The following is a 15,613-nucleotide window of genomic DNA, read 5'->3' as shown; positions in this document are numbered from 1 at the left end:
TATTTATTTGTCAATAATATAAATAGAGATGATTTTTTTTTTTTTTTAAAGTGAAAGAACCTAAAATTGCAGTCAATACGATCAAGAGACTTCAACCAGGAAAACTAGAGCGGTCGTCACAAAGAGGACGTAGCGAAACCAGACAACCAACTTCCCTTTTCTGCTTCTATTTCATAGTTTTTCACAACTTTTTGTCTGCAACATGACATGACATACCTCTGACCACTTCTCTCAGACAGACAAGTGAAATACAGTCACATGCAAATAATATCTAAACCATCAAGCTTTTACGATACAGACTTGAACCACTTTAAGTCTTAAAACTTTCCATGTTTCAGGTTTGACTGAATACATGGGATCTAAGTGAACTCATAATCGATCTGACAGTTCATGAGGAAAGAACTAAACTTTATTGTTAGTAGTGAAACGTCACCAACAAAATATTTTGGAGAAAAATTGATAGAAGATGAGAAGACACTCCAGACTTACACACTGTGCTACGTCCATAAAGTAATTCTGTATGACGATATGTTCAATCATGGTTTTAACCTGTTTAAACTGTTTTTTAGGGAAAGAAAGGGAACAACACAGTTCCTGAATATTTCATTAAAACTTTTCGTAATCCAAATAGCAAGAAAGTGAGAAAGATTAATTTAAAAACATACAAAAACATAAAGCTATGTCAAAGAACTTTGTTTAAACATAAATAATGGGTGAAACATAAAAGAAATATACTGTTTTTAATATGCTCAAGTTTAAGCTTTGAAATAAAAAAAATGAATGCATAAAAATCATTATGCATTAATAATTATTATTTTTATACAAATAGTTTTGCAGAACAAACCGGGACAAACCACTGACACAATGCAGAGCTTTCTGAGTACTGAGCAAAGAGCAACCAACCAATAAACTCATGACATGACGGAGAGAATCCAGCAGATGGAGACAAACACACAACAGGTAAAAATCCTCTCTGTTTACATCAAGAGATTTAAATGGCGAAACCTGCAAGTTAAAAAAATAAGAAGATAGAAATATCTTCTTATAATAACATTATCTGACATAACTGTTGAGATGATGGCAGTCAATATAAGTATAAAATTTTATTTTATAATTTTGGAGTTTTAAAAAACTGGATGTGTCTCACTTTTTACTGAATTAACTGGCTTTAGTGAAGTTATTTATGCGTTAATTTTTCTCACACATTAATACAAAATGTAGTTTCAAATCATCAGATAGGCATGAAGGCATCGACTGCAACAGTTTTTTTTTTCTTTTATTGCAGTCAAACATTCTTGAAACCAAAACATGAAGTAAAATTATTGCGCCGGTTAATTTGTGGGCCAAAGATGACAAATTGTGCAGCTGATACTTTTCCAGTCATTGTGGCCACATCAGTTCAACTGAGTTGGTGATGACAGCGGTCGAAAGAAGAAGTGACACAACAAAATGATTAACATAAAATTAATATGTACAAATATGTAGGTTTTACATTGTTTTTTTACATAAATCTTAAATATTTTTGGTTGGAGTCCAACTGTAGGTTTTCAAAGAAAATAAATAGATTCTTCTTTCCTTTGAATAGTCCCACCACAATGCATCATGTTACCCAACTATGCTAATTATGCACATTCAAAACACAAACCCCGCATTTTAATTATTACATCACAAATTAAGTAGTTGGTGGTAAAACAAATGTCATAAAGATCAATAAAGAATAATAACAGTACATAAAGGCAGAAGCAAGACGTTAAATAATTCAAGGAGAAATGAATGGAGAAATGCACCAGAACATTTCTGACCAGAATCTGAAGATGAAACAATGTGGATTTCTAAGCAAAACATTTTCCCCAAACATACCCAAAGAAACTCCTGATCTGTTTTAGAGACAGTAAAACTGCTAGAATGGATTGGCCAATCGCCAATAAAAAGCTGTGGAAAAAAAACCTGAAGATTCAAGTTTGTTTAGAAGATATTAACATTTAAAGACAGTTTGTGTGCAAGAAAAGATCAAGTACAACACCTGAACAAATGTGTGACTAGTTTTTCTGTGGAAAACATGTTTGAAATTTTCATCATCAAAACAGTCATTTTTGGCAAGCATTTAGAAATTAAGCCAGTTTTCTATTCTATCTGCTAATGGCATCTCGTGTGAATTTCATTTCTGTCGAATATCAGAAATATATCTGCCAACGTTTGTCTTATTTAACATTTATTTATGCCTGCTCCATTCTTTTACATCTAATACTGGAACATAAGGTAATGTCACATAATCTTTATGCATATTGGGTTATTTTGTCTTCACTTCTGCGTAGAGAGACTCCGGACTGTTAACGGTTCGTGCCGAGCCGTTTGCCGGGTCGGACACCTTGACCTGAGCGTAAACTACCTCCTGCTGTCCGCCGTCCTGCAGTGAGACAGCAGAAGCTTCAGCTCTTCTCCTTTGGACGTGGACTTCTTCATAACAGAGTTCCTGATCTTGTTTATTGCCTGACATTTCCACGTAAATGTTCTCATCGGTTTCACTCTGTGAAGGACAAAAATGCAGATTTCTTTCAAATGCCGCCACAAATCTTGAAATGAAAACTCGCTGCGTTGCTAAACGAGGACGTTGAACGCGTCCCTACCTGAGTGTGCTGTGAAGATGAATGTTTGAATTTGAACCACCTGGAAGACAGTTAGGATCTGTCAGAATAAGCCTGCTGGTTTTTTAAGGTACCAACACAAACTGAGAGGGAGGACAAGAATGACTTTGGAGGATCAAGATCAATAAGATCAGATCAGATTGAAGCTAAGATGGAGGAGACTGAAACAAGTGTAAAAACATATTAAATAGGCATTTACTAAGATGTCAGGGCACACAGATCATCCAACATCGTGTGAGCATTAATACATCTGTTTATGACACTCACCAAACCAAGATCAGCAGCCAGATGAGCACAATGGCAACAATCACTGGGAGAAGTACGATCAAAAACGGAAAACTCCCTGTTCATAGAAAAGAGAAACAAAGTTTAAACAAATGTGCAATTTAAAAGGAGTAAAAATTATTTTTAGAGCACATCAGAAGAAATGTAATTAATGTTTCCAGTTTGGTACTTAAACAATACACACATACACACACACACACAGACACACACTGAACATCAATACTGAAAAGGACATCATCAAATGGCTTTGGTCTTACAGTTCTGAATATCAATTAGTAATTACCTTCAATGTTAATTTGGACCACTGATGATGTCTGATTTCCCAGATCATTTGAAGCCACACAGTAAAACTCTCCTCCCTCAGTGGCGTTGAAGCTGTAAACCTGCTCCACAGACACATTAGTGGCTCCATCTTTGCTGATCCTGAACCAGGTGATTCTGGGTGGAGGTTTGGCTCTGCTGGAGCAGCTCAGCTCCACCCAGTTACTTGCTGACACCAAACCTGATGGACTGATGGATGCTGAGGTGTTTCTAGGAGCATCTGAGGAAAATCAGACACATGAACTTTATTGATCACAAACAGCTGAACCATGACCTGCTGACAGGATCACTTACATGAAACACTGAGAGTCACTTCTGTCTCTGCTGTCTTGCTTCCTCCAATCACAGGATATCTGGCAGAACATCTGATGTTGTATCCATCATGTGTGTCTGACAGAGTGATGTTCTCCTGGATTTTAGTTGTAAAGGTTCCATCTGTGTTTTTCTCTGTTTGTCTGAGAGAGTCTTGTTGGAGAGTCCAGGTGAGTTCAGGAGGTGAGTGTGGACAGGGAGTGAAAGCTGAGCAGGTTACAGTGACAGACTGATGCTCCTTCAGGTCAGAGGGAACATTAATGCTGGGACTCCAAGGAGAATCTGGTGATTCACAAAAATAGTAAAAAAATTAGTCTCAAATGATTTCCGAATGTACTTTGACACTTTTAAACATTTAAAGCCTCCATGCAATTAGTTTTTTTTTTCTGTATTTCTTGAAGCTCGGGAGTAACTAAACAACTGTCTGGTAGTAACTAAACAACTGTCTGGTAACCATTTTCTATATATATCTCTCAAGATAAAAAAGAATTATCTAGTAAGCCAATGAAATTGCATTTTTGACTCTCATTTACCACAGAGTCGAAAACGCATGTGTGAAACCTGACTCTAAATTTGCTCTGAAATTATGAGAAGCACCAAAATAACTATTGGGTTTGACATAAAGTATGAAAAAACTAAGTGTTACAAGGTCACACTTCAGAAATCTTTGTCTTTAGGAAAAAAAAAAACAAAAAAAAAAACATTTGACTCCCCTCCTTCAGAACTGAACGATATTCGATGTACCACAAACTATACTGGATTACAGAATTTACGTAAATATAAAATAGACAATAAAAGATAAACAAACATATAATGTGAATGTTAATTAAAAAATAATTGAAACCAATTTATTTCTATAACTTTGTGAAGGTGTGTAGAGTAAAAGTCTTACCTTGAACTTTTATCTGAAGAGAAGTATAACAAGCTGTTGCCTTGTATCCACCTCTCTCGATTCTGAGGAAGTATTTGGTTTCTTGTGTTGTCTTGATACCAGAAAACACAGTGGTGCAGTTTTTCTGTTTTATGTTTCCAACAATTTTTATTTCATGGTTATTAACTCCCTGACTGATGTCAAAAATATTCTTAGTACTTGGAATCCATGCGGCAGAGGCTGTTCCTCCATTGTTAAAATCGTTTTCTCCATATTGAAATATGAAGTTACATGGGACATGCAAACACGATCCACTCAGTGCTTCAATGGGATTTGGTGTTTTAATGACAAAGCCCGCTGTTTGACCACCACAACGTTCAGCATTAACACCTGTAAAAACAGACTATAGATGAACATAATGTGGAGCAAAATCTGTCAGCAGAGAAACTTCATGATCAACAAACTGCAGTTCAGCTGCATCATGTTACTTATAGAGCATTTCAGCAAAGTCAGAATCAACAGTTTTAGACTAAAGTGATTCATGTGAAGTCTCACATTCTCCAAATGAAAAGAAGCAAACAAACATCTCACCTGGAAGAAAGAAGACACTCAGTAACATGTTGACTGTCAACATGTTCTCAGACAGAGTCGCCATCAGACTCTGAAGAGTCAGTAAACAAAACTGAATACCAAAAAACAAACAGAAGAAACGTTTTGAATCAAACTTTGAAAATAAGAGTATATAGATATTTTTTAGCAGACTGTGCTAAACAGATTTTAAGCTGGAAAAGTTAAATGAAGTTTAATTTTCTTACCAAATTATTTGACTTCCAATATAAAATCTTGTGGTGAATCGGGTCAATATCACACAGCAGGCGATCAAACAAGCTTCTCTGTTTAAAAGCGACTGTCACTATTGCTGACATCCGTCTTGTGAAATAGGATGTCAGGACAACTTCTATTCTAACTCTTCATGGTTGATTTTCTATCAAGATAATCACAAAAAGTTTTTGTTTTTTCTTATTGTTTTCTACCTAGCGTCTGCTCAAAGGATGTCTGAAACTTTGCAGAGAATAGCACATCCTGTGAGATGACCAATTGATTTTTACAACATAAGTTGATGACCTATGCACTGTTTTTGTTAAAAAGTATAGACACTGAAGGAATATTTAGTGCAGAATTAAAACTAGAGCAAATTTTACCTTGTAAGAAATGCACCTGCTGTATAGAATCCTTGTTTGCCACCAGTTGTCGGATGATTTCCATGCATACAATGACTTAAATGTTAGAATTCGTGCAAACTGCAGATGATATCTAACTATGCATGTCATTGTGTGGTCATGTTTAGCTTAGACTTACATCTGTATGCTAAGTTATCAGTGTTCTCCTATTGTTCTGTGAGAAAAAGGGAAGATGTTACTTTCCTGTTTCATCAACATGACACAATCCTGCAAAGGATGACGTTTACAAAAAGTGTCATGACGATGTACTACCAGCATATTTATTTGTCAATAATATAAATAGAGATGATTTTTTTTTTTTTTTAAAGTGAAAGAACCTAAAATTGCAGTCAATACGATCAAGAGACTTCAACCAGGAAAACTAGAGCGGTCGTCACAAAGAGGACGTAGCGAAACCAGACAACCAACTTCCCTTTTCTGCTTCTATTTCATAGTTTTTCACAACTTTTTGTCTGCAACATGACATGACATACCTCTGACCACTTCTCTCAGACAGACAAGTGAAATACAGTCACATGCAAATAATATCTAAACCATCAAGCTTTTACGATACAGACTTGAACCACTTTAAGTCTTAAAACTTTCCATGTTTCAGGTTTGACTGAATACATGGGATCGAAGTGAACTCATAATCGATCTGACAGTTCATGAGGAAAGAACTAAACTTTATTGTTAGTAGTGAAACGTCACCAACAAAATATTCTGGAGAAAAACTGATAGAAGATGAGAAGACAGTGCAGACTTACACACTGTGCTACGTCCATAAAGTAATTCTGTATGACAATATGTTCAGTCATGGTTTTAATCTGTTTAAACTGTTTTCTTGAGAAGCAAAAAGGGGACAACATTCAAAGCTCTTGAGTATTTCATTTTTTGTAATCTAAATAGCAAGAAAGTGACAAATAATAACTTTAAAAAATACAAAAACAGCCATTTCACAGAAATTTGTTTCAACATAAATAATGGGTGAAAGATTAAAAACAATTGCAACCATGAGAAAAAGCTAACTCTGACAGACATTGGAGAACATTTGTTTCCATTACAGACATAGAAACGTAACATGGATTTTCAGATGTACAATATCAAAAATGTGCTCGAGTAGTAAGATTCAAGTTCAAGCCTTTTTTGGTGGCCTTTGTTATTGAGCAAGGGAGAAGACATGCAACTACAGTCTATCATATCTTATACTTAACCAAAAGTACGGGGCGCGCCCTTCAGGCAGAGTGCAGCATCATGACAGAAAGAGACTGATAATCCCTGTGATATGCATTTGGTAAATGTTTTCTTCTCAAAGCAACAAATTAGAAATCTTAAATGATTGTTAGCATTTATGCATAAAGAGGCGCTGCTAAAACTGAAAAACAACCTTTCACACAAATAATTTTGCAGAATGAAAACAGTACAAGCCACTGAGTACTGAGGAAAGAACAATCAACCAGTCAACTCATGACATGAAGGACAGAATCCAGATGGAGACAAACACACAACAGGTAAAAACCTCTCTGTTTCTATTAGGTTTGTTTGAGGCGGTGGAGGCTTCTCCAATGTTTCTAATATAGTAACAACACTGGTACTTTTTATGGCCCACTTGTTCTTCTGCAGAGCACCAGACCTCTGAGTAACATGAACAAACTAAGAATTTTGGAGTGTGGGGAAAATTTGTTCCTATTTTAAGAATTATATAGTTTGCCGAGTTGCAAACTTAGCTGCAACTCGGCTAAGTTTTCAGTTTGAATTAGTGGTTTATTGGGTGAGGAAAGAAAGAAATTCCCTCTGAAATTTGAACACTTAAAAAAATATTTGTAATGAAACAGTGATGACACAGATCTGTCTGGCCAATAGGATTTACTGTAAGATTTCTTAAGCTGAAATGGTGAAACCTGCAAAATAAGTAAAAAAAAAAACAACAACAACAAAACAATCTGAATTAATTGACTTCAATGAAGTTCTTTAACAGAAACAGCAGCTCTGTCTCGCCTCTTTTTCTCTCAAATTTCGCAACCTGCTTACAACATTTCTCCTCTATCTAAGAGCTCAGACAGGGTCTATACCAGGGGCAGCTTCACATGAGGAAGTACCTATTGTTAAAAAAAAAAAAAAAAAAAAAACTATTGAAGGGAATAATCTCCTCCCACGCAGCACAGAGGATTAGGCAGCAGCCTGTCATGAGCAAAGCTCTAGCTAGTTCCCGTTAGCTGCACGCCTTATGTCATGCCTCATTCTGTTACCACGGCAATGCTGGCTTTTTGGACGTACAGTGCGGAAATAAGTCCGAGTCACAACAATGGAGGATTATGCCGAATTTCCGCTTTCAAAAATTAGGAAGAAAACATTTACCGAAAGGGATTACCAGGCTCTTTCTACACTCTGCCTGAAGGACACGCCCCATACTTTTAGTTAAGTATAAGATATGATAGACTGTAGTTGCTCAAAAACAAAGGCCACCAAAAACAAACAAACAAAAAAAAAAATCCTTAAAATAAAAAAAAAAAAAGGAAGAAAGCAGCTGCAAACCCTCACACTACCCCCACCCCATGTTTGATTGTCAGTACCGTGGCCGGGTGTAACATGACACACACTTTCCAAATGGTTTGCCTCATGAATCTATGGAATGTTTTCCGTTTCCTGCGTCCGGCGCTTTGACCTGTGCGTACACCGTCTCCTCCTGTCCGCTTTCCTGCACTGAGTCAGAAGGAGCTTCGGGTTTTTTCTTAAAGAAGTTTACTTCCACGTATTGGAGTGCTTCTTCTGGTTTATTGGCTCCTTTTTCAGCATAAACCACTTCACCAGTTTGACTCTGTGGGAAAAAAAAAAAAAAAATTGTATTGTTCATTTTGATGCTGTCACAAAGATCCGTATGAAAACTCAGTGCAGTGTTGAATGTTTCCCCACCTGAGTCTTTTGTGGAGTTGAACGTTTGGACTTAAAGCACCTGCAAGACATTAGAGAGGGGTCAGAATATTTCTGCTGTGCCTCAGAGGACAACACAGAGACAGAGATTAGGAGAGTCAAGTCTGAAATGGGCTTTAAAAGATGAACTTTGTGAAAATAAGATCAGATTAAAATCCAGTTGAAAAAGTCTGCAGACCAAACTAACAGGCGACTGAAGGACACAGCAAGAGGTGTAAATACAATACGAAATAATAAATAGTGCAATACATTTGTATTTCTCTCTCAAATGCATCTTTGACAGAGGTACATTTGTATTCTGAATTTCGGTGTAAATGAATGAAAGCTTGTGCTGATGAGTGACGAGATAAAGTCACTCAAATCAGTTTCCTCAAGTAAAACATAACGCGTTTGGTATAAAAAGAAGTGAAATGTGATTCTTCAGAAAGATCTACAAAAACTGATTTGCCAAGAGTTGTGCAAAAATGTGAGGTTGTCATACATACTGTCAGGATCCTGGGTTTGCATTTTGACGACTTACTGTGTTTGTTTTATTGTTTGATAAGTTACTAATTTTATGTTCTTGTTAGCCCTGCTGAATGCCATATCAATTTTCCCCAGCTGTTTATTTATGTTTTATTTTTTTTGGTTATTCTGAAAAAATGTGATGCACATATTTGTTTGACTTTACCGAGCAGATCATCTTAACCATCCCATGCATCTCAAAAAAAAAAAAGAAAAATAAATAAAACATTCATACTCACCAAACAGAGATCAGCAGACAGATGAGCACAGAGATACTGATCAAAGCCAGAAGTGGAATTAAAAACTTTAAATTCCCTGTCCCCAGAAGAAAAAAATAATTGTTACTTGAAAAGCATGTGTTGAATAAATAACCATTGTAGTAAAGCACATGACATACAGTTTTGAATACCATTTATCAAACCAGCTTTAATCGAAAGGAGGATCACAGATGAGTTGGTTTGACCCAGGTCATTTGAAGCCTCACAGTAAAACTCTCCTCCCTCAGAGGCATTGAAGCTGTAAGCCGGTCCCACAGACACGTTAGTGGCTCCATGTTTGCTGATCCAGAACCAGGTGAATCTGGGTGGAGGTTTGGCTCTGCTGGAGCAGCTCAGCTCCACCCAGCTACCTGCTGACACCAAACCTGATGGACTGATGGATGCTGAGGTGTCTTTAGGAGCATCTGAGGAAAATGAGACACATGAACTTTATTGATCACAAACAGCTGAACCATGACCTGCTGACAGGATCACTTACATGAAACACTGAGAGTCATTTCTGTCCCTGCTGTCTTGTTTCCTCCAATCACAGGATATCTGGCAGAACAGCTAATGTTGTATCCATCATGTGTGTCTGACAGAGTGATGGTCTCCTGGATTTTAGTTGTAAAGGTTCCATCTGTGTTTTTCTCTGTTTGTCTGAGAGAGTCTTGTTGGAGATTCCAGGTGAGTTGAGGAGGTGAGTGTGGACAGGGAGTGAAAGCTGAGCAGGTTACAGTGACAGACTGATGCTCCTTCAGGTCAGAGGGAACATTAATGCTGGGACTCCAAGGAGAATCTGTAATTCCACATTTATATACATTTTTAATAACAGAACACGGTAAAATAATTAATAATTAATATCAAACATTGAGCATAGACTTTGTACATAGGCTGTGCAATGTAGCATTTGAATCAGTGTTCATTACACTGCACTAAATTTGGTCTGAAAGTATCAGATTCACAACAATAACTTTAGAACAAAGAAAATACATTAAACCTTCCCAAGTATCATCCCTCGTTGTCCACTGCCCTACAACCTAACCCTGAATCTAACCTAAATTATAAATTAGTCCAAGATGTTCTATCATATATGCTAATGTACTTTATCATGATCCGATACTGCTGTGGATCTTGGACATATTAACCAGCAAATCACAGAGAGTGCTGGCATATAATCCGGTACACATCGAAATTTGTGATATAAAATATGTTTCTTTTATGCCAGGCTTTTAGCGCGGGAAGCCATCTAGATGGATGGAAAAAAAATAAAAAAACATGAACGCTGTATGCGCTCGGTTTTTACCTTAGAATGGACAATTCCTGTGTCAATTTGATACAATAGGGGCTTCCACACTTCCCATATCTGTGTCCTCTGTCACTTTTATCAGCAGTTGAAACGGTTTCATCCGTTGTTAACATGTGGTAACCTGTTTTTCCGAGCCGCCTTTAAACGCAACATGAGTGCTACGACGCTCGCGCTGGGTTTACACCTGTGAAGGAGACCTGCTGCTGCTACAGGTGTGTTAGAATCATGGTAGCAAACCAGAAAAACGCAAAGAACTTTTCACAGTTTTTCCCCCAAACTAACCGACTGAGTTGAGTAAAGCTGTTGGATGACTAGCTAATATCAATACGTCACCTTAAGCTTAACAAGTTGCCTGTAGGCTACCGATGTTGTCCTCTATGTCCAGCTATGTACATTCATTTTGCCCCCAAAAGAAGTCGATTTCCCCCCCACCCCGCTCATTCTTAGAGACAGGGAGTCTCTAAGAATCCCCTCCCCCCTTCCCCCCACCTCACACCTCACAAACGTTGTTCAACCAGACAGCTATTTGTAATCTATAGGCGGGTCCAGAAAATGTTTGAAAACCACTGGTCCATACTTGTGTTGTGTAAATAATTTTGCCTTGCCCTACATGCCTGTGAATGTAAAGACTAAGAAAGTGTTTGTGTGTCTGTGTGTGTGTGTGTGTGTGTGTGTGTGCGTGTGTGTGTGTGTGTGTGTGTGTGTGTAGGGGTGTGTGTGTGCGTGTGTGTGTGTGGGGGTGTGCGTGTGTGTGTGTGTGTGTGTGTTTTTTTTCTGGCACAACCATGACCAGGAACCTTGTATAAGGGAACTATGCAAAGCAGTACCTGATTTCAGTGTTGAATAAATACTTTATGACAGATAAGACACTTGCCTCTCACGGTTACCTGCAGTGGTTCTGCACAAGCTGTTGCCATGCTCTTTTTGTTGTCAAGTCTTAAGAAGTACTTCCCCGCAAGTTTTGTGTTTACGTTGGAAAACAGAGTGGTGCATTTGAATTGGTCCAGGTCTCCAGTAATTTCTATTGGATATTTGTTAACTCCCTGACTCGTTGAGAATAGACTGTTTCCGCTTTTAATCCACACTCCCGCACGTTTTCCTATGGAAGAAAATCCATTTTGCTCCTTAAAGCTACACGGGACTTGCAAACAAGATCCGCTGAGTGCCTCATTCTGGATTGGTGTGGTACTGGAGACTCCTTCTTGTTGAGGAAGACAAACTGCCGAAACACCTGTTAAAACAAACTCACGGTGAACATTAAGTGAAACATAATCTTCCTACAAAGATAAGTTATTAACCACAACTGAAAGAAAGAGACTGTGACGGGCTGGTGCCCCGTCCAGGGCGTACCCCGACAGGCACCAGCCCCCCTCCAAACCCCGACGGGATAAGGGTGTAAGAAAATGGATGGATGGATGAAAGAAAGAGAACAAACGGCTCACTTGGAAGAAAGACGAGACTCAGTAACACTTTGGCTGTCGACATATTCCCAGACAGCGCTGCTATGACACTGAATATCCTTTGTCGTCCTGCAGACTAGATGAAAACATGATGAAAACAAGTCAATTAGACACATAATAATAGACACAAAATAATTAGGTTTCTTTAAAGCAATGTTTATGTAACACTTTAAAAAAATGCACTGTTGCATTTTGAGAGAACCTCCATGTAGTCTATTAATCTAAAAACATGATTTTATCTCCAAAAAGTTAAACACAGCAAACATTTTCTTACCAAATAAATCTGAATGCAAAGTCAAAATTTTCTTTTAAATCAAGCCATTTTATGAAGTCAGTCAGCGGATGAATGACCGTCTTCTGTCCAAAAGATTTTGCCGTGGGAAACCTGCTTTTAACATTCTTTATTGTGTAAAGAGATCATCTTATCTGGGTGGGCATGACCAAACAGATTTCGCAACGGTCTGCTAAAACCCAACTGAATATATACATGTGAAATTTGCAGAACAGGTTTGAAAGTCTTGTCACGCAACTGCATTATATTAGTAAAATATGTTTTGAGTTTAGCAGTGCACCGGTAAGTGGTAAGCACATTTTACATCGCAGGAACTTTTTGTCAAAGAACGAGCAAAGTTTCAGACATACTTCAAAATCAAGGTTGGCGAGACACAGAATGGGAGCAATCCTCCTTCACTCAGCGTTTATAGTTGTGATCCAAGCTTCAATTGGATCACAGGATAAAGAAATAGCTGAAGCACATAAAAACTGACTAACTTTTATTTTTATTTAACAACCCTATATTTGCTTGTTTTAGAATGAACTCGTGGAATATGATTAAAAAGTCAGAACTTGTGTGCATCAAAAGGAGAGGCATCAAGATACAATGGTTAGCAAGGTCATTATCTAAAGATCCAGTATATAAATATATATTTACATAGTTCAAACCAGATATTTACACACATTGAATAATGAGACATAACACATTTTTTTCTCAGGTACTGAAATTAAATCTGAGCAAACATTTCCTGCTTTAGCTTCGTTAGAATTACCAAAATTATTATGATTTGCTAAATTCCAGATAACTTAGCGAGAGCGTTTTTTTTTTTTTTTTTTTTTTTTTGCAACTTTCCCCGAATTAAAAACTTTCACACATTTAGTCAGTGTCAGGAATAACAGTCTTTTAAAACGTGTGACTGGGATCAAACCATTTGGGTTTCCTTCCACGCACTCCTCATAGGGTTAACTGAAAGGGTTAACTTGAAACATTTTGACTTCTTGTTTGACATGATGGGAAAGTCTAAAGCAATCAGCCCAAGTCATCAGGAAGAGAGTCGAGCAGCTGCATAAGTCTGGTTGATCCTTGGGGACATTTTACAGATCTTTGAAGGCGCCGCATTCATCTGCTCAAGCAATTTTATGCTAGTATTATAAGAATTGACGTGATAGGAAAGTCCAACCACCATGCAACTCAGGAGTTCAGTTCTTTTGTCTTTTGAACCTTAAAGGCAGAAAAAAAAAAAAAGAATTTTCACCAGAATTATCAGTGGAGTTTTTGTGTTCTTGTGATATCAGAAATAAAAATGATCTAATAGATTAAAAGTCAATTTCTAATACATTACATTTACATAATGTAAAGACAAAAAAGTACATTTCTGTGATCACACAACAGCAGTTATTGCTGCTTCATTTCAATGTAAATATCCTCCGAACTGTCAACAGTCCGCACTGAGGAGTTTCTTGGCCTGGACTTTTTGACCTGGGCGTAGACTGCGTCCTCCTGTCCTCTGTCCTTCATAGAGGCATAGAAAGCTTCTGATCGTCTCTGGAAAAAGTTCATGTCCTCGTAATCGAGTTCTTCAGTTTTATCAGGAGGCATTTGAACTGTAACATCCTCATCTGGTTCAGCCTATGGAGAAAAACAAAAAAAGTACATAAATATTTCACTTTGTGCTGATGGTGTCAAATGTAACGTACAGGTTTAATCCCATTTACCCACCTGAGTTTGTTGGGGAGTTCGATGTTTGGACTTGAAGAAACTGGAAAAATATTAGAGAGTTATCAGAATAATTCTGATGTTATTTATTTATTTATTTATTTTAACAGCCTGACTTTTCTTTTTTTTTCTTTTTTTTTTTACTGACACATGTCCTTGCATCTGAACTACTGTACATGTAAATGTGGTGGAGAACTCTGCCCAGGGCACCACAGGCTGGGCACCTACAACTACACATGAGGAAGCCTCTTGTTTATACTCACCAAACTGAGGAAACCAAGGAGATGAACGCGAGGTAAATGAACAGCAAAACAACTGAAGCAAGAACTGTCTGAATCCCCGTTTCTTGGAAAGTGAAACACAATAACAAACCGATAACAAATAAAGTACAGCAGTATAGGACAGTGTGGACCGTACTGTGAAATATAAAACACTCCATCTTTATGAAGGTTACAGTGATATGGAGAAGCAGAAATAAACAGAAATGAAACTCAGATGTTACCTTTATTTTTCAAGTGAATCCATGATGATGTCTGATTGCCAAGAATATTTGCAGCCACACAAAAATAACTTTCTTTATTTGTCATGTTGGTCATCTGGAGATTGTAAACCGGCCCCACAGACACATTAACGGCTCCATGTTTACTGATCCAGAACCAGGTGAATCTGGGTGGAGGTTTGGCTCTGCTGGAGCAGCTCAGCTCCACCCAGCTACCTGCTGACACCAAACCTGATGGACTGATGGATGCTGAGGTGTTTCTAGGAGCATCTGAGGAAAATGAGACACATGAACTTTATTGATCACAAACAGCTGAACCATGACCTGCTGACAGGATCACTTACATGAAACACTGAGAGTCACTTCTGTCTCTGCTGTCTTGTTTCCTCCAATCACAGGATATCTGGCAGAACATCTGATGTTGTATCCATCATGTGTGTCTGACAGAGTGATGTTCTCCTGGATTTTAGTTGTAAAGGTTCCATCTGTGTTTTTCTCTGTTTGTCTGAGAGAGTCTTGTTGGAGATTCCAGGTGAGTTCAGGAGGTGAGTGTGGACAGGGAGTGAAAGCTGAGCAGGTTACAGTGACAGACTGATGCTCCTTCAGGTCAGAGGGAACATTAATGCTGGGACTCCAAGGAGAATCTGGGAATAACAATACATGAAATGACAAAAAAAAAAGAGAAAAAAGAACTGATGAGAAGAGTTCGACAGTAAATGGATCCAAATATGATTTGCTGCAAATCTGCTGCATAGATTTATCAGCCCACAAGGAGGCTCCCAAGAGCTCTTATTCCTATATAAGTTAGAGTTACAAATACATAACAGCACAGAGAAAAGCCTACATAGTCCCATTAGTAGTTTGATTGTATTGAACATAGAGTAATAAAAGCATAAACAAAGTTATATGCAAACAAAACAAAAGAAGGACAGCAGTAAAGTATATTTACTGCTGTTTAATACTATTGTTAAACATTAGGTATATTTACACATTTGTATTTGTTAGCTGC

General features: G+C 37.7%; 2 protein-coding genes across 3 annotated transcripts; both read right to left on the bottom strand.

Annotated features, from left to right (window-relative positions):
- Window positions 1-188: 188 nt before the first annotated feature.
- Window positions 189-5,360, bottom strand: LOC106907551 (B-cell receptor CD22-like). The gene is made up of 8 exons (XM_014973325.2): window positions 5,250-5,360; window positions 5,026-5,116; window positions 4,456-4,824; window positions 3,546-3,845; window positions 3,214-3,471; window positions 2,913-2,988; window positions 2,628-2,667; window positions 189-2,527 (listed from the first exon to the last, which is right to left on the bottom strand). The coding sequence occupies exons 1-8, from the start codon at window positions 5,358-5,360 to the stop codon at window positions 2,291-2,293; spliced, it is 1,482 nt and encodes a 493-aa protein (XP_014828811.2). The 3' UTR covers window positions 189-2,290.
- A 1,170-nt stretch (window positions 5,361-6,530) lies between these two features.
- On the bottom strand, window positions 6,531-15,444 carry LOC106912747 (B-cell receptor CD22-like). Of its 2 annotated transcripts, XM_088001553.1 has the most exons (11): window positions 14,608-15,444; window positions 14,369-14,450; window positions 14,109-14,148; window positions 12,390-14,018; window positions 12,098-12,191; window positions 11,530-11,886; window positions 9,846-10,145; window positions 9,499-9,771; window positions 9,329-9,404; window positions 8,568-8,607; window positions 6,531-8,472 (listed from the first exon to the last, which is right to left on the bottom strand). In XM_088001553.1, exons 5-11 carry the CDS (start codon window positions 12,138-12,140, stop codon window positions 8,272-8,274), a joined length of 1,290 nt encoding a protein of 429 aa, XP_087857679.1. In that variant the 5' UTR covers window positions 12,141-12,191; window positions 12,390-14,018; window positions 14,109-14,148; window positions 14,369-14,450; window positions 14,608-15,444; the 3' UTR covers window positions 6,531-8,271. The 2 variants fall into 2 exon arrangements, with proteins under 2 accessions (XP_087857679.1, XP_087857678.1); XM_088001552.1 differs by lacking the exon at window positions 14,608-15,444 and having other exon boundaries at window positions 14,109-14,600.
- Between the last annotated feature and the right edge of the window lie 169 nt (window positions 15,445-15,613).

This window comes from Poecilia mexicana, unplaced genomic scaffold (genome assembly GCF_051168715.1).
Source record: "Poecilia mexicana isolate PSO_F unplaced genomic scaffold, ASM5116871v1 scaffold_20, whole genome shotgun sequence".
Taxonomy (NCBI): Eukaryota; Metazoa; Chordata; class Actinopteri; order Cyprinodontiformes; family Poeciliidae; genus Poecilia; species Poecilia mexicana.
This window is presented reverse-complemented; position numbering and strand designations above follow the sequence as displayed.

Excerpts from the sequence above, each read along its gene's own strand:
- LOC106907551 (XM_014973325.2), bottom strand. The coding sequence starts at position 5,360 with ATGTCAGCAATAGTGACAGTCGCTTTTAAACAGAGAAGCTTGTTTGAT. Across the intron at positions 2,668-2,912 it reads TGGCTGCTGATCTTGGTTTG|GTGGTTCAAATTCAAACATT; the intron begins GTGAGTGTCATA and ends ACTGTCTTCCAG. Across the intron at positions 2,528-2,627 it reads CATCTTCACAGCACACTCAG|AGTGAAACCGATGAGAACAT; the intron begins GTAGGGACGCGT and ends TGTCCTTCACAG.
- LOC106912747 (XM_088001553.1), bottom strand. The coding sequence starts at position 12,140 with ATGTCGACAGCCAAAGTGTTACTGAGTCTCGTCTTTCTTCCAA. Across the intron at positions 11,887-12,097 it reads GAGTCTCGTCTTTCTTCCAA|GTGTTTCGGCAGTTTGTCTT; the intron begins GTGAGCCGTTTG and ends TTGTTTTAACAG. Across the intron at positions 8,608-9,328 it reads TGTCTGCTGATCTCTGTTTG|GTGCTTTAAGTCCAAACGTT; the intron begins GTGAGTATGAAT and ends AATGTCTTGCAG.